Below are 19,291 nucleotides of genomic sequence, written 5' to 3' on the forward strand. Positions count from 1 at the left end.
TTATACTGAAGAAACGATGTTAAAATATTTTTCTTCTTTTCTTGGTACTTCATTCCAAAATCTAGCAATTTCCTTTTTCATGGACCCAAACAACATGAAAGTGCTCACGGCCTAGGTGAAGGTAGCTATTCTTCTTCTTTTCATAAGCCTACATGAGAACATTGCTTTTAACAACAGTTGCTCCATGATTTGGTTTCTTCATTTCAGAACATAAACAATGAAGCCAATCCTTGCGACTCCACTAGTGACACAGAGGCCACTAGCATCCTCCTTCTCCCAACAACCTGCCATTCAAATTCAAAGGATTCTGGGAATTTTAGTTAATCGTCTCATAGACCCCCTCGCTCTGTCAAAATCTGATTTAAAATATGTTGCATGCAGTTATCAAAATTCACAAACTACTTCTTCAGCAACACATAAGCTAAAAATATCCAATGTAGGACTAAGAAAATTGCCAAATTTCGTTCAGTTACCTCAGAATATTCCCTGTGAGGTGCCTTATTTAAGGAATGGGTTATTCTAGTTTAAATAAATTGAGTAGATTTAAAAGATCATGACTGAAGTGGAAAAAAAAAAAACCAACAGGTCTGATTTCCTTTCGTATTTTATAGTGTTCTTTCTTTGAAATTCAGAGTCCCACAACAATACTGTAATATTGTAAAGAGGCAAAAAAAATTGAAATTAAGCATCTATTTCATAAAATATCACATGAATTTCATTTTACATATTCACACTTCTGATTATGTAAGAGCTTTTAAAACTCCAAAGGACTTCAGAGTTGTAAGGGGTGTTGTGATTTACGACTTGTCCCTGATTTCTGGTGTGGGGGATATTTCCTTTTGTCTGCAGCAAACATCTTCTGGTCACTGTGCTGTCTTTAAGAACTGTGGGCTGGAGTCCAAAGATGCTATGAATTCCCTCCTCAGCCACCACCTTGCTAGCAACTTGGGCATGACATTGGGCCTCAGTTTCCCAGTCTGTAACATGAGGGGGTCGGACTGAAGAAAACTTCAAGTACTTCTTTTCATTTCTGTCTGTAATGTGGAAATGACACTTTAATATGAAGAGGTCTTTTTTGAATACAAAAAAGTTCCTCTTAGAGAGAAGTTTAAAATTCTAATTTATGTGCCAATGACAAGGCACATAAAGAGGCACTACTCTGGGGAAGACAGTTGACCAAAGAGGAGCTGAGATAACAACTCTGCCAGGCATGGACTGAGTTCTCCACGCAGATTAACCTGCGACTCCTCTGCTGTGGGGCCTGTGCGCGCAAGACAGACCTTCAGGGGCTCACTGCCCAAAACATGTGCTCAGCAAAATGGATACTGAGAACAGGCCTATCAAGTCCAAAAGTGAGATTAAATGACCCAGCTTATTTAAACAATGTAGACACTAGAAAAACATAAATTAAATCTAAAAATCCCTGAGCATCCTGGTGTGACTGTCAACACTGAACAAAATTGCCAAGGCAACTGATCTTCACTGTGCTTTTCCCATCATCTGTGCTTAGGCTGCTGATTGAGAGATTTCTACCCTCAAATGGCATGTTTTAAATACTCCAGTGGCCTAAATTGGAAATAAAACCTAGTGAAATAACCATCAATTGAAAATAAACTTGTACTAGGTTCTGGTTCTGATCCTGTGTGATGCTGAGTCATTTAGCCCATCTACGGTAAGGGCTCTATAAAATTGAGGATAAAAGCAGCTGCTTTGTGCTACACTACATTGAGTGATAGACACACAAACAACGTTCCAGAAAATTCTTGGCAAGCTTATTGTACTCAGCCTTCTGAAGGACAGCTCCCAGGAGTGGGAGCAGAATTCATTCATGAAAGGCAGCCATGGCCTCCTGCCTCCCCTTGCCAGTGATGTGAAAGGGAATTGCATCTCCTGCTGTGACCTGCTCACAGGCCAGTTCTCCTCACTGTTTACTTAGTCTTGTGTAACTACACCGCTGCAGACAACTCCCCTCAACTCCCCTCAACTCCCACCTTCTGGAAAGACACCTGCAGTTGTACTTAGAAACTGAAAATCAAAGTTTCCACTTTAGCGTTCAGGGTTTGTGACCAAAAGACTTACACAATCAGGTTATTAAACAGAAACTAATACCAGGCCTGGAGCTGAGTGGGTTATTTCTGTATTTCTCGGTGAGGTAATACATGTAGGATTTAGTACACGAAGCTTCAACTTCAGAGTAAAAATATATGTATAAATATATACCTCACCCTCAGACACTTTTTTTTTTTTTTTTTTTTTTGCTGACTAAGGATATAGATGTGTGGGAATGAACTATAAAATAATCCTCATGTGGTTGAAAGATAACACTTGTGAAATTGGCAATATAAATCAGTAAAATCTTTTGTAATTTGGTAACACATATCAAAAGCCACTGCAAGTCTATTCCCTCTAATTCACTCACTTCAAGAAGTCTAAAAATCTGATCCAGCAATTCCACTCCTAGGTATTTACCCAAATGACACAGAAACAGTAATTCCAAAGGGCACCTGCACACCTATGTTTATGGCAGCACTGTTTACAATAGCTAAGCTTTGGAAACAACCCAAATGCCCAAAAATAGATGACTGGATCAAGAAGATGTGGTTTATATACACAATGGAATATTACTCAGGAATCAAAAAAGATAAACTCATGCCATTTGCAGCAACATGGATGGAGCTGGAAGGGATCATGCTCAGTGAAATAAGTCAGAAAGAAAAAGAAAAATACTGGATGGTCTCACTCATAGCAGGAATTTAGAAAACCTAAATAAGAGACCAGGAAAAAGACTAATCAATACAAAGTAATAATCAAAATCAACAAGCAACCATAAACCAGAGACACACTCACTACGGGGGTGGAGGGTGGGGATGGAGGGGCCGGGAGAGGAAGAACTAGAGTCAAAATAATGGGGGGTGCAATTGTATGGGGAATATAACCAAAATGAAAATGCATACATTGTGCAATGATGAAAAATGATCTAAAAATTATATAAAATAAAATATTAAAAAAAGCAGGGAAATGGAAAAAGCAAAACAAGACAAAGTTCCTAGACATAGCACAACACTGATCTACTAACCAGAGATGTACTTTCAAACAGTACCCAAAAATAAATAAGCTCTATAACCTAAAAAAAAAAAAAAAAAAGGAAGAAGTCTAAAAATCAAATATTGGAAAAATCCTAAATACTCAATAGTAGGAGAAATGGTGTAAATAATGAAAAACTAATTCAATAGACTAACTTAAAATCATTTGAGATGAAGCTTCTGAAGTCTATACGGTAACATGGAAAATTCAAGTAAGGCCTTTGTAAAGCGTGGAATTCTAAACACCTTACAGTGAGCTCTGTATAAAAATGTATGTGTCCATGGAAAGAAAACATGGACCAAAATGCTAAGACTGTAACATCAAAATACAAAATTATTCATTTTCTCCCTTTGAAATTTTTGTTGCTGAATAAAGTTTTCCAATAAGTAATATTCAGGAACAGGGAGATACTGCCAACATAGCAAAGTGGAAATCAGAAATAAGCCATTGTCTTGTTTTCAGATTCAGACTGAACAAATGCCTTTGTTCTGTGCCAGGCAGATCATTCCACAGTGGTGAGGCCCTTGCTCAGCACCCAAAGTAGAGGGCTAGCACTCAGCCCGCAAACATAAGTGCTGATGTTTGAACTAAGCAATTTGAAAAGAAAAATTTCACCAGTTTCAGTAAATTATCTTTTATTATCAATTGACATGTGATCCATAAAAATAAGTTCACCATTCTGGATTATGAAAGTGAAAACATCTTAGCTTTGGACAATTATCTAAAATAAATTAACAGGGTATATTTGTGGCCTGATGCATGCATGCCTTAACTCATCAGCTCACTGCTCTCTAATTTCTCACATTGAGTTACCAGTTCCATTCTTTTTTTTTTTTTTTTTTAAAGATTTATTTATTTATTTATACAAGCACTGGGTATAGTCAAAAGCACGGGAGGGTGAGAGAATTCACCAGAGCCAGAGCGGGGCAGAAGGAGCAGAGCAGGAAGAAGGTCCGAAGGACACTGCTGAGGGGAACAGCGGGCGGCAGGAGAGGTCTGCGCGCCATGTGGGACCCTCCTCCGGTGGCCGGGGAGCAGCCGGGGATCGAACCGGCGCCGCAGAGGCCGCGGGCAGCTTCACAAGCCAGCGCTCAACCGCTGCGCCACCGGGGAGGCCCACCAGTTCCATTCTTGAAAGCATTCCAAAGGACAAAAAAAAAATGATTAAAGAAAAACACTAGAATGCACTAAATATTTCACTGCACTAATTATTAAAATTTTTTTCAATTAATTTTTGGAAAGGTAATACATGCATTTGGTAAACATTCAAGCAGTACAGAAGAATAATCTTGGGAAGTTATTCTAACTCCCAAGATACTCTCTTTTTTTTAAAAGATTTATTTTTTATTTATACAATAGCTTGGGTACAGGCCAGAGGCATGGAAGGATGAGAGAATTCACCAGAGACAGAGCAGGGAGCAGAACAGGCAAACAGACCGAAAGCACTGCTGAGGGGAGCAGTGGGCAAGACAGGAGAGGTCTGCCACGCCATGTTGGAATCTCCCTGGCTGGCTGGGAATGGAACCGGTGCTGCAGAGGCAGCGGACAGCTTCACAGCGCTGTGCTCAACCTGCTGCGCCACCGGGGAGGCCCCCCCAAGATATTCTTAATAAAATATTTTAGCTCTAAATGAGGTCTTTTAATGCAAGTGGACATAATCAAAAAATTGTAATATATTAATATATTGTAAAAATTGTAATATATTGTAAAAAAAAGATTTACTGATTTATATTGCCTATTTCTCAAGTGTTATCTTTCAACCACATGAGGATTATTTTATAGTTTATTCCCACACATCTATATCTCTAGTCAACAATAAAAAAAGTGTCTGAGGGTGAAGTAAGACACAGACATACATTTATTCATATATGTTTACTGTGGAATCGAAGCTTCATGTGTTAGAAAAGACATAAAAGATGCTAGACATAGGAATACAAGTTGTATGAGCTCTCCATGCAGAGCAAAATAATTCTTGAACTATTTCTAGAATTCATTTAGAATTACCCTTACTATATCCTAATACCCTGATTATGGAAAGTGCTACTTAATTAGAAATTATTTTTAAAATAATATTTCTTATTTGAAGAAATATTTTGCAACATTTATTCATGGCCATTATCTATACCCAATATACTCTTAGAATGAGAAATGTTATTTTGCAATTCCTATAGAAAGGGGCATGCAGAAAATATATTTTGCCCCATTAAATGAATGTATAGTTAATATGTATATTCCATGTGTATGGTTTAAAAAAGCTAAGGTTAAGGTTACTTAGAGAAAGGATTCCTCTTTTCTCAAGAATTTTAGATACAAGTATAGAATTCCCTTTGTATGCATGTCTGATAAAACAGCAATTTATTTTAGAAATAAGAATGTATTGTGAATTTTGTTGTGTATGAATTATAGCTTGATAAAATATTAAGACTATTAAATACACCAAGAAAACTGTGTTTAAGAGAAAGGAGCTGATGAGTTGCATCAGCCCAGAGAACACATCTCTCAGCTCTGCAAAGGATCTCAAGAGTTTCCCAGCTCAACACTTGGGTGTATTATCAGCTTAAGTTAACACTTATTCAAAGACTCAACTTTTCATGTCCCAAAGTTTATTTTGATGAAACCATGCTCATTTTTCACAATTAAAATTGCATCCATCATCCTCTATACCCTTAACCATTGCATTTTGCTTACACAATTTATTTACATTTCAGCCAAGCACCTTTTCCTTTAAGATGTTTTAAATCATTTCTCAAAACAGAACAGCATGAAATGATAATGTTCTATACTTATTGAGGAACGAAAAGGAACATGTCTTATAGGTTGGGGAGCACAGGAGAGGGGGATGGTTAGAAAAGGCAAACTGTTTATACAGAATTACATGGAATTATTCTTCCACCTCATTGGACTTCCCTTGGTGTTTCTAGTCACACACACATACATGCACACACAGCCAGGGCAGGATCCAGCTGGGACCCAGCTCTCACCCACATTTCTGTACAGGCAGCAGGTTGGCACCGTTCACTGTGGGAACCCTATTGGCAGCCTAGGGTGGTGCCTCATGGAGTCACAGGTGCCTTCAGTAACACTTTAACAATGTGCACCATTAGAGTTTGACCCATTCTCCCCAGAAAAGCTTCCGCACTCCCTAGAGTAATCTCCTGTGACCTCTGAGGACCTGCATGCACATGTCCAGGGTTTATCATCTGAGTGAAGATGCCATGGACACAGGGAGGCAGAGATTCCAGCCCAGCTCAGCACGCACTTTGAGCAGTGGCATTGTCTGTGTGTGTACCCACACAGATCAAGAGAGGGCTGAGGTCAGGAGAGGTACCAGACAAGAACACATCTTAACTGTGAAGATATGTCCTCTAGACAATAATGCAGCTCTAACTACCCCTGACACTTTGTTGGTTAAGTAGCCAAAGTTGGTCTTCCAGAATCAGTCACTTGAGATGAGATGGCTTGACGAAACAGCAGAAACTGCAAAACATGAATATTTGCACACAGCAATTGGCGGAATTTATTAATGAAAAAGTCAAAATTATTATATTTTATGGAGCATTATACTATTGTATGCCACATAGGGCTAAGAATTCCAGCCAGAGTCTCCTAGCAAGTTCCTTTATGTAAAGCATAATCCATAGAAGGAGCCTCCAAGTATATTGGCACACCTGTCAAACACTCCAAAGGGTCAAGGAAGGACTGGCCAGTTTCAATAATGCTTGGTTTGACTTTCCCATGAGTCCTTGCAGTATTCCCTACCTAAAATAGGAGGGGCAGCTCTGAGATGGAAGCTGACAGATAAGCTTGGAGTTTTATTAAAGGGGGTAGTAGATAGGGGACCACCTTCCCTAGGGATTCACTCTGCTGCAGTGCTGATCCCAACCTGCCAGTTTGAAAGGAGTCTTCAAGTGTACTGGGCTGGAGCACCATCTGCTGGTCATTTGAGGATCTACCACTCAGCCCTAGAAGGACCACGCTAAAGCCTGGAGCTTGATGAGACCCAGCACCTGAAACTCCATTGTTTGATGGCATCTTGTCTGTCCTTAAATACATATTATCTCAGTAATAATGGGAGGACACACATGGGGTAGAGCCATGTCTACGCAGTTGGAAGAGACATTTGGAAGAGACACATGGGTGAAAGCTGTTTCTTGTCCTTGGCAGAGACAACAGGTAGCTGTTATTTTGACCTCACTGTGGACTATTTTGAATTTTGAAATACTCCTCTGTCCAGTTCTTTGGGACCTGCCTAACCCCTTTCTTATGGTTCCTTGTTAGAAAGTACCTTGGACTTATGGCAAAGTTTCAGGCTTCAGTCACCCCGCGCTGAGCTAAACCTGTTTGGTTGGGCATTTACCCATGAAAGGATGTTTTTGGAGTTTTATTAAAGGGGAAATATTATTTGAGATACCCACGTGGCACGGCAGACCTCTCCTGCCTCACCTGCTGCTACCCTCAGCAGTCTTCAGTCCATCTGCCTGCTCTGCTCCCCACTCTGTCTCTGGTGAATCCTCTCACCCTCCCACACCTCTGGCCTATACCCCAGTTCTTGTATAGATAAAAAGAAATCTTTTAAAAAAGAAATCTTTAAAAAATAGATCTTTTTCTAGGCACACCAATTCTATTAGAAATCTTTCACACTAAGAGCATACTTCCTTTGCATTTGTGCACACAACTGGATGAACTGAACCCCCATTATTGTGTACGCCTTAACAGTTTGGGGCCCCTGGTCATGTGCTAACATCATCAATAGGTCCTTGGAAACTGAAACTTTAAGTAAAACAAAGTGTAATGAAAGCAGGTCCTCAAGAAACAAGACTTTGTTCAACATGGGCCAGATTTGTTTTTCATACCTGTTACAAAATGCATAAACCTTGAAAACATGCTAAATAAAAGACACAGAGATCATATATATTGCATTATTCCACTCATATGAAATGTCCTTTTTTTTAAGATTTATTTATGCATACAAGAGCTGGGGTACAGGCCAAAGATGTGGGTGGTAAGAGGATCCACCAGAAACAGAGTGGCAGACTGACTGAAACACACTGCTGAGGGGAGCAGCAGGCAAGACAGGAGAGGTCTGCTGCACCTTGTGGGTTGCTCCCTGGCCAGCCGGGGATCGAACTCATGCTGCAGAGGCTGCAGACCACTTCATAGTGCGGTGTTTAACCCCAACAAAGTGATTTCATGGGTGCATGATTGTCTTGGGCTAGGGGATGAGGTGGGAAGCACTGGGGAAAATAGGGAGTGATTGCCAGTGGATACAGTGTTACTCTTGGGTAATACAGTGTTACTCTTGGGTAATACAGTGTTACTCCTGGGTAATAAAAGCCACTGAATTATACACTTTAAGTGGGTGAATTAATTTTATAGCATGTGAGTTATCCCAACAAAGTGGGGGAAATGTTTTAAAGTTTTTAATTATTTTAATTCAGCTAAATGACTACCTACTCTATAAGGCTTTCCCTGACTTCCCCAAGCATAATACATACACAAACATACAGGCACACAAGCACACACACACTCATCTCAAGTAAACTTACATGGTACTTCATAAGGGCATACACAATTAATAATATTTTTTTCTTTCTGAAATTTCCCGAACAAAAGTTGGCAAGCCACTTTAAGAAAAATTCTATTATGGAAATAATTATACATATAAATGAAGAGAACAATGAGTCTCCATGTATCTGACTCAGCTCATGGTGTCCCTATCCAATGCACCCTTCCAAATTATTTTCAGCGAGCCATTTTGCCCAGCCCAATGTTCTTAATCTTAAGGAATCTAGAAAATAAAAGTCCACAAAGTCTACTAGTAATTAAACATTTATTAAGTGCTGTAAGTGTCAATGGCTCCTGTAAGCTTTTGGAATAAATTAGCTCATTTAATCCTTGAAACAAACCTAAAATATTATGATCATACCCACTTTACCCTGAAGAAATCAAAGCCTATAGGTGAAATCTCTTTTCCAAAAGCTACAAAGTGGAAAAGTGAAATTTCAAATGAAGATCACTGTCTTAATCATACTTACCTCTCAGAACAAAATAGTTTATCTTAAAAATCATTTAACACAGGTGATGAAGCAGTAATGTCTTTCCCAAGTCAAGGCCACTTACAAGGTCAAGAAGGTGATCCTGAAGCACAGATGGTCTCACAGTGGGGCTGGGGTTGCCCTGCATTTGATGCAACTAAGTGTGGGCTCTAAGTAACACGCAAGGCCCCAGCAAAACCCCAGCTTGCTCCAATAGTCAAAGGAGCCTTAAATAAGCCAGAGCAAGGACATCACCAAAATCCCCTTAAACTTTAAAAGTGTGCTCTTCGATACTGGAGCCACTGGCCACGTGTGGCTATTGAGCACTTGATAAGTGCTAGTCCAAAATGAGAGGTACTGAAGGAAAATACAAACTGCGTATTGAAGATTAAGTAGTTAAAAAAAAGTGAAATATTGATTGCATGTTACAAAGGTAGTATCTTAGATTTGTTGGGTTAACTATTTTATTAAAATTAATTTTTAAAAAATTAAAACAAAAAAATAAAATTAATTTCACCTATTTTTCTTACCTTTCTAGTTTGACTACTAGAACATGTAAAAAATTATGCATGCGGCTCACATTTCCAGGGGTCAGTGCTATTCTTAACCATACCTGTGCTGCCTTGGATGCTTGCTTCTGGTGGGTTTTCACCTTGTAAATACTTCTGGAAGATTCACAAAGAAACAGGAGCAGCACCACTGGCACAGAGGAACAAGAGCCAAGTTTGGTTAAACTTAGATCAGAACTCTGGAACCTTCCAAAGTCATGACTAGAGATTGGTCCAAACCTTCACTAAGAACAGTTTCTGAATAAAATGAGTGATGAGTACAACTCTCCTATTTAAAACTCAGGCTGGGATATGCAAGATCCTGGGGAGACTCCTTCAAAATGTAGTTTTTTTCTGTCATCACGGAGATAAGACATTCAGGGATCTTATTACAACTGGGCCAAAACAGAGAAATGCAGACAGCCAGGCTTCAGTTCCTGGAGATGGGGCTGCCCCCTCCCCAGCCTTGCTGTTGAGCAGAGATGGTTCTCAGTGATCCAGTGTAAGAGAATGGGTTACAACACTGAACTTATTTCATTCATGTGTCTGTATAACATTCATGGGGTTGCCTTTCCAGGGAAGACCTTTCTCTCCCCGTCTGGACTCTACCTCCAGCCCACTGCCCACACTTCCAACCCTCTCAAAGCACCATTACAGATGTTTACTCACAGAGTTCAACTTGAGCACATTTGAATGCTAGGCTATATTGGAGTGTTTTGCTATCCTAAAAAAGCAAAGGCACTGAACCTATGTCAAAAACATCATCTGATTACTGAGTCAGTGGAGAGTGAAGGCTGATGCAATCCTAAATCCGGCTGCTAGAGCTGCTAGGTATGACAGGAAGTGAGCAAACTCAGGCATTTGAGAAGAAAGCTATGAGACACAGTTGTCATGGCACCAGTGAAGTCTTTGAAGGCTGAAGTCACATCACTGGGTAATGATGGCCTGATCCCTCCACCCCAGTGCCCAGTATATAGCAAGTGCTCAATACCTGTCAATCAAAAGAAAGAACTAATTAAAGAATTCGAGGATCCAGGGGATTTCTTTTGGATCCTGGGGTCACTATGTCCTGAGAAAGAAATGCAGCTCCTAATAGCTGGGAATCAGCCCAGCTCTATTTTCAGGCTACAGTGTTTCTATGAGCTGGTGTGGCACCTTCAGCCATGCTGTTGTGTTTTCCTGTGGAACAAACAATTTCATAGAACCATCAGACCAGGCCACTCTGTGACTGTGGAAGACAAAAACCAGACGACTTGGTAATCACCTGAACTCAGACAAAACATAAACATCGACCAAGCCTCAAAATAAGACGACATCCCTCTCTCCTGACTAAAAAGCAATGGCTGTTTCTTTTCCAATCTCAGCTTTAGCAATGCTCTATTCTTACCTTCTCAACAAAAATTAAGATACCTGATCCCAGAATTCTGCTTCCTGACATTTAATCCAGAGCATAGTCCTGCGTCCTTGAACCCACCCCTGAAAGCATCAAACATATGCCCAACCTTGGAAGTCCTAACACCCTCTGAGACATGCATAGTTTGTGACTTCCCTCATACAATGGGTCAATAAAACCAACTCTGCTCAACTAAGTGCTCCCAAAGGTTTGGTTAATGGAAACTAACAACCCTTAGCCAAAAATACTGCTTTCCGGGTTAGTGATGCCTATACTTGCCACTGTGCGTATTTCCCCAGGTCCTGGGAAGGGGAAAAAAGGAAACCAGTACAGGAGAGGAGAAAATGGTGGCAGGCAAAGGTGACTTCTACAAAGGGCACCTTCCCATGGTCCTTCACTCAGCTGTATAATGTTCTCTTCCTCTAAAGCAAGCTCATCATAAAACAAACTAGTATTATAGGATTATCCATGAGGCTGTACATATTATAGATAAACCATTTCACTAGTTTCAGTATTTTAACAAATTACCTGGGACACAAGTTATAGATGATGTATGCAACAAAGAGCACAAGCTATTCAGAGTCCAAAAACCACCTGGAATTAGGAGCAAGAGAAATATGGCCTCCCTTCCAGGTCTTATCTGAATGAGTTGCTTAAACTGCTCACTCAGCAAATTAAAAGAATCAATACCATCAAGTTGCAGTGACGTAACAGGCCAAAGGCCCAGAACAGCACCTAACCACAATAAGTAATGACAGGTAGGTACTTATAGTCAGAGCCACCTGCTAAGCCACCTTTTCCCCATCAGAGGCCACCTCCTTCCCGCTACGCTGCAATTCCTTCAAGTGGCTCCTCCATCATTCCTCTGTCAACCTGCCTGTCTTCCCCAGCAGGCTAGAAGCATCTTGAGCACAGAGTAAGCTAGGACACAGGAGGTAGCTTACTCATCTCTGTCCCATCCTTGTCCCCTCAATTAGAACTGGCATGGGTTAGGGGACTCGAAGTTTGAACAGAGTATCAAAACTTTAAGAACTCTAGCTAAAACTCAAGTGGAACAGATTTTAATTAAATTCAAATGATTTCCCCGCTTGGAGGCTACAGAAAAGCACAGCTTAAACCTGGTCATACACCTTTCCAAATACCATACTTACAGCCTGCCCTTTGCCCCTCTGACTGATCACAGCCTATATTTTTTCTATCTTAACTTATTTTATTGAAGACACTTTAATCAAAATTGACTTCCAAAACAAACTGTCGTATGGGAGGCTAACATAGCAGTGGGTGTTTTTTTAAGATAAAAACCTCATATTAATATTTACAGGAACTGCAGTTTGCTCACAGGTGCCAATGCCGTAAAACCTGCTGAAAATTTACATGTGATATAGAGCGTGCAGGTGTTTGTCAGAACTAGTTTAACTTTGTTGTTTATCTTTATCCCTGAATTTAATCCATACCACAAGAGCTTTAAAGGAACATTTCAAAGTAATCAGTTCTAGCAAGTTTTCTCAGCTAAGAACAAGTGCCCATTTTATGCAAAACTTGCCTATCATCCAGGTCAAAATAGTTTTGAAAAATAAAACACTCCTAACCACAAGTGTCCTAAACATGTGTAAAGTGATGCTTTTTAAAAAGTACCTGAGACTGAAGAAAAAGAGAAGGAATTCAGCAAGTCAGAGAAAACTTCTTCAATGCTCAGTCCTCATTAACTTTTATTCTAGAATTTGATATAACAGGAATTAAGTAGCTAAGTTTGATAACTGTAATCATGCTTCAAAAAAAGGACAACCCCAGTGAAATGACTACTCCAAGTATTGTGCAAATTCAGCAAGTGGAGACGAGGCTCCTCAGCATAAACTTGTGTCCATTGAGACAGATTCCTGAGTCCCGTCTAGAATTATCACTGAGCTGATCATAGCCATTCTGGTCTCTGTGTATGAGATTTGAAGACAATTCACAGCTCACTGGGCATACTGCAAAGATTAGAGTGCAGAGAAGCAAGAGGAAATTCAGGTACCCATTTTATTGCTCATTAGTTCCCATGACTAAAGGTTTGACTAACATACAACTTAGGGATAATTTGTGACTTTTGTTCAGCTGTTATCTTCCCCTTAGCAAGGAAAATCAATGTCTTATTTGACAAAGGTCTCTGGAACAAAACTGATAGCAAGCTGTCTCAGAAATAAATAGGGGCCTCCCTTGGTGGCGCAGTGGTTTAGCGTTGGGCTGCGAAGCTGCCCGCAGCCTCTGCAGCACTGGTTCTATCCCTGGCTGCCGGGCGAGGGTCCCACATGGCGCGCAGACCTCTCCTGCTGCCCGCTGCTCCCTTCAGCAGTGTATTTCGTCCGTCTGCCTGTTCTGTTCCCCACTCTGGCTCTGGGGAATCCTCTCACCCTCCCATGCTTCTGACTGTGCCCAGTGCTTGCATAAATAAATAAATAAATAAATAAATAAATAAATAAATAAATAAATAAACAAACAAACAAATCTTAAAAAAAAATAAAAGAAAGAAAATATTTATTATCTAGTCTTTGGCTCAAGATTTCTTGAGTGAATTCCATCCACCCTTTAAAGATCTGACATAAACTAGGTAAGTAAAATTTATTCCAATTTTGTTGCAAAACTATGGCACACTCTACAGTAAAGACAGAGTCGAAATGGCACCATACTATTTTATTTCAATCTTCAACAATATAAAGAGGTGACAACTTCTGATGCCGAACCATGCAAGTAATAACAAAGGAATGGACAAACTGTTAACAACAAAAGACAATCATTTAAAAGTATTTCACATTTCACAGCAGTGCTTTGGCAGTACTGGCAAGTATTTCTGGCCAATAGCGTCCAACAACAGGGGCCTAAATGAATCCCCTGATCTTAGCAAAAGAACAATCACATTTTCTCCGATAGTTTACACTTTGAGTCACTACACCCCACACTGCTCCACTCGCCAGATGTTTGTAAACCTCATCTTAAAATACGTAATAGGTATTGTGGGTGGTCACAATGAAAACTACAACAAAACAGTGTGGAAGACAAGTAAACAAACTCATCAATGTTTCCAGTAAGGCATCAAGGAAATCACTGCTGGACGGGCCCCTTCATTTCACCAGTTTAAAGAAAAGTTTTGATTTACATTTCTCAGCAAACCCAATATTCAGAAGCTTAACCAGCAGACTCAAGTTAAAAGTTTAACATAGTCCCCCTCTCTTTTTTTTTTTGGTATATGTTTTTTATAAAACATGAAATCAAGTTCTACTTCATAAAAAAAAAAAATGAGTATTTTTAATAGTAAAAATATATATGTCTATATTTCTTTTTTTAAAAAGACAATAATAATACTTCATAAGACTGGATTTAACACCCCCCAAACTCCCACCCCTGCCAGTTGTCACCTGGCACAGATACATTAAGGCAAAGGCTCCTGGAGAGGCACGTCCACCTGGGCCGTGGGCTGGAGACTAAAGGAGAGCACACTCCACTCCCGCAGAGTCAACAGAAAGGCTTCTCCCTCATGTTCACTGAGCCATCCTGCATCCCGAAGTAGACTCTCTCAGCCATGTTGATGAACAGGCCTGTGTCCACCACGCCTGCAGAACAAAAGAAATGTTAAGTTTCAGTTTTCCAAGATAAGAGAGTCGATGATGTCAGGACAGAGTCAGTAGGAGAAAAGACATTAGTAGCACTGGGCAAATCTCAAGCCTTTCCCTCTTGCCTAACAATGAAAAGAGATTCTTTTTATTTTTTTTCTAGAAATCCCTTTCACCCCTGCCATGCTGACTGTGGAGCCTTTTCCTGCCTTAGGGCCTTTGCTCACATTATTGTCTTTGTCTGGGTAAGTCATCTTTTAGTGCTTTAAGGGGTATCAGAGGACAAGCTGTCTTTTCAACAATGTCCTCCATACTACTCTACATAACCCCCACCCAGTTATTTTTGGTAATACTATCAGCCTTAGTTCCCCACCCCCAAGTGTAGTTAGATATTTGCAATGCATAATAAACCCAACGAAGGACCACATCAAAATAAAAAACAATTCTCCAAACCAGTAAGAACCTAGTAGATAAATGGGCAAAGGACTTACAGAGGTGCTTCTCAAATGAGGCTATTCAAAATGGCCAATAAACATTACAAGTGGTGTTCAAAACAGTTAGTCAAATGGGAACACAAATTACAACTACACACATATAAGACACAACTGTACACTCACCAGAATGGATACAATGAAAGTTGACTGGGAATGCAAACATTCCCACACACTGACAGGGCAGTAAATTGGCAAAACCACTATAGAAAATGTTATTCCATCTTCTAAAGCTGAACATACGCATTCTGATGACTAGGCAATTCTGCTAGGTACAACTGTTAAGCATACATATGGCCATCAAAAGATATGTACAAGAATGGTCACAGCAGCACTTTCCCTAACACCTAAAAACTAGAAATCTCCATCAAGAGTAGATGGTCGTAGATCAAGAATATAAGGAATATATTTTTTTCACACATATAAATATGATGGATACCATTCAGATTGAGAATTAGCAACTACTGCAAACATCCTTTTCCAAAAACATGTATACATACACACATGTACTATGATGAGATTAGACTGTTCAACTGTCAAAGGAAAAGTTTGCTGTACCCAATGTGCAGGGAAAGCGGCACCTGGAGCAATTCATAGAGGGCAATTTAGCATCATTAGCAAAATGAGATACACTTATCTTCTGATCGAGTAATTGCCTTCTAACAAAGGACTGGAAACAAATACCCACTAGTGGGGATCTGGTTAAATAAATTATGAAGTAATCATAAAGGGGAATATAATGCAGTTATTTTAAAAAGAAGCATGAGAAAGCTCTTTTTTTGAACTACTATGTAATAATCTCAAAGACAGCAAAAAGTAGGAAGCAGAACATGCATCTAGTGTACTGCCCCTTATATAAAAAGGGGTGGGGTAGGGAGGGCTTGATTTTCTTTTATCAAAGACCAACTCAAAGTCAAAACACAATTTTGGTAACATTGGCTGCCTCCAGACAGGAAAAGATGGAGGGGTATAAGTCTCTTACATACTTCTGAACTGCAAAATTTTGAAGGGATAAATAATAAATTCCAAAAGACAGTTCCAAAGTATCTATCAGCAACCAAAGGTAGCCCGGTAGAGAAACAGTGCTGTAATACAGAGGTCACTACAGTGTGCTGACAAGACTAGTCTCTCAGAGACAAGCAGATGGCCACTCAAGAGCCACCCTTTTCAGAAATTCTGTAATACAAGGGACCAGTTTCCACCCCATCCAAGAGAAAGTCAAATCAGATGTAGAAAAGGTTTCAACGAATGAAAAGATGAATGGCAGTAGTCCAGGGACCAACCTTAAAGCAACCTCCCCTCAGTACTGAGATGCTGGGAGTGACCAGATTAACTCCCACCTGACTTCAATCCCTCTAAACAGTGTCAAGGGCAGAGGTGGCTCAGTGTGAATGAATTCTACTAGCTTTGAAGCTTCCGTGGTCTCTCTGCTCTGGTGGAACCCAATGGGACATCCAAGGGAGTGACCAGTCATGAACAGGTCAGCTGCACCCTAAGTGCCCTCACATACACCTATGTGTATGGGCCAAGAGTAAGGTGACAGATACAGACAGAAATCGTGCTGTGTTTCTCTTCCCTTAATCTTCATCCAGCAGCAAATACTATAATGGATGATGTTGGGAAGAGAACAGAGAAAACAAGGTACACTGATGATTCTGCTGGCACTGTACTGACTGATACCGAGCCTCTTTGACCTTCCTTGGAAATAGCCTCTGCTGACAGGCAGAGGGCAAAGCATGGGAGAGATTTCCTCACAAGGACATCTCGTTGTCTCAATAAGCCAAGGAAGGTCTGAAAGGAGCAACAGAGCTACCTAGTGGGCACTGTAAGAAATCCACCGCAGAGGAACAGCGCCAACAGTGGTGAGTGGTTTCCTACCTGGTCCCTGGGGTTTGTCTGCATTATCATTAGGGGCAAATTTTTCCACTTTGAGAACAGCGACCTCTATGTTTCATCTTCCTCCTGCTTTCCTGACTCTTTAATTCTTCCACTAAAAAGGTAACACTAAGTGAAAGTAAGTATAACTCATCTTTTTTATTTAAATCTGACAAAATAATGTCAACAGGAGACTAAAAGAGCAAACTAAAGGAATTAGCTCTTCACATGGCACATATTCATACCATTTTCATTCCAAAATAATGTGGATAACTTAGAGTCTAGCATATTTACCAGTGAAGATACTATGCATCCTCCCAACAACCTGATGAGGGAGTACTAGAATTAGCCTCTTCTGTAGAAGAAGAAACTAAGGTACAGAGATGTTCACAAACTGCTCAGAAGTTACACTGACAGAGCAAAGATCAGGTAGGATCCTTAGTCTGTTGCAGAATCTACTCTTAGCCACTATTGCTAACCTGGCCTCACCTGCCCCATTAGCCACTTCTGGCCAGCTCCACATCATGGAATATTCCCAGTTAGAATCTTAGTCAATATCGTAATTAGTTATTGTAAGACTGTCTTCTCCTTCTAATCCCTTCAACACCACCTCCGGCCTGGACTCAAAACTCACCTCTACACTGTCTACCCAGCCTCCTCCACCCAGGGCCCCAGATCCAGGCTCCGATTCCATCATTCCTTAGCACCGGGTGCAATTAAAGCTCTCCACTGCTCCAAATGTACATATCACACAACTCCTCAACATGGTTCGCAAGGAAATAGGACTAAAACTTCAGGGTCTAGAAGCAGACAACCAAGGCATCTACTATGGTGCTGCAGATGTGTAAATCATTTAACCTTTCTCAATCTGTGTCTTCCTCCATAACTATCTCATTAAATGAGTAATCAAATGACACATTTTAAACATAGAAAGCAGCATCTGGGTTATGCTATGCTGATGCACAGGTCAAAAGCCACCTTTCCCCACTAAGGGAATCCCCTATATTCCACAAAAGAAGCAACCCTTTGCACTCCAGACTCCTGATATTCCACTAGCAGAACTGAGCACATTCCATCTTATTCGCAGGCTCCTACACTGCCACAAAATTTTCCCAGATTTACATCAACTATCCTTGAGGACAGGTTGCACATGGAAGAACTGATTACATGTGGCACAGCATCCTGCCTGTGGTATGTACCCAGTGAACATGAGTGCAAGGAGTCACTGCCCCAGTCAAAGGGGTTGCAGTCAAGCTCCTGGAAGGAAGGATTCAATGCATAGAGGGTGAGCATATCTCAAAATAAGCCCCTTCTGACACTATCAGCACCAGGCTTCTCCCTACAAAAGTGGGTTGTGAAACACGCAAACAAAGCTGTTAGGTGAGCAACAATTATTCCTGGGGAAAAGGCAAAGGTGTAAAAGTTAGAAACCCCAAACATCATATTAAGGAAATTCTTCTTTCCAACCAAGTCTGAAAAAACCCCTGTCCATCATGCCTCCTGCAGCGAGGGAGGGCAGGACAGTCACAGAAGGCAGGCACATCTGCTCAGTGACCACCACACATGTTACCTGGGATCATTTTGATGGTTGTGTTCACTTCACTCCATTTGTGCACTCGGTCAAACTTCCAGTCCAGGATAAAATTCCCATTATCTGTCACCACAGGACCCTAGAAGACAGTTTTCCACAGTGACCAAGAACATAGATACAGGTAGGTAGGCAGAGAGGGGCAGGAGTGGAGGAGACAACCAAAGACAAGTATCTAAATTAACCCACTCCAACCAGTATTCCTGCCTTGTGCTTTCTAGAAGGCAGTGCTATGAAGGAGCTCTGGAGTCAGGATTTGAGTCTTTTTTTTTTTTTAAAGATTTATTTTTATTTATTTATACAAGCACTTGGTACAGTCAGAAGCGCGGGAGAGTGAGAGAATTCACCAGAGCCAGAGCGGGGAACAGAGCAGGCAGAAGGACCGAAGCACACTGCTGAGGGGAGCACCAGGCGGCAGGAGAGGTCTGCGTGCCATGTGGGACCCTCCTCCGGTGGCTGGGGAGCAGCTGGGGATCGAACCGGTGATGCAGAGGTGCAGAGGCTGCGGGCAGCTTCGCAACCCAGCGCTCAACTGCTGCGCCACTGGGGAGGCCCAGGATTTGAGACTTGATGCCGCACAGGTACAGATCTTACAAGACAATTATTACCTGTGAACCTCAGATACCTCAAGTGCAAAAGGAGGACAATAAAGCAGCTTACATACAGATAATAAGGGCAATGCATTTACCA

At 40.8% G+C, this 19,291-nt stretch overlaps 1 protein-coding gene across 1 annotated transcript in view; it reads right to left on the reverse strand.

The window, feature by feature from the left end:
- Nucleotides 1-14,494: 14,494 nt before the first annotated feature.
- Nucleotides 14,495-19,291, reverse strand: part of RPIA (ribose 5-phosphate isomerase A) — a gene marked incomplete at its 5' end in the record, with an annotated part of 29,285 nt that continues 24,488 nt past the window's right edge. Inside the window, 2 exons of the mRNA XM_084234956.1 lie at nucleotides 14,495-14,647; nucleotides 18,584-18,683. Coding sequence (XP_084091082.1) covers nucleotides 14,550-14,647; nucleotides 18,584-18,683 — 198 coding nt within the window. The 3' untranslated portion in view covers nucleotides 14,495-14,549. The remainder of the gene's footprint in view (nucleotides 14,648-18,583; nucleotides 18,684-19,291) is intronic.

This window comes from Talpa europaea (genome assembly GCF_964194135.1).
Source record: "Talpa europaea genome assembly, chromosome: 6".
Classification (NCBI taxonomy): Eukaryota; Metazoa; Chordata; class Mammalia; order Eulipotyphla; family Talpidae; genus Talpa; species Talpa europaea.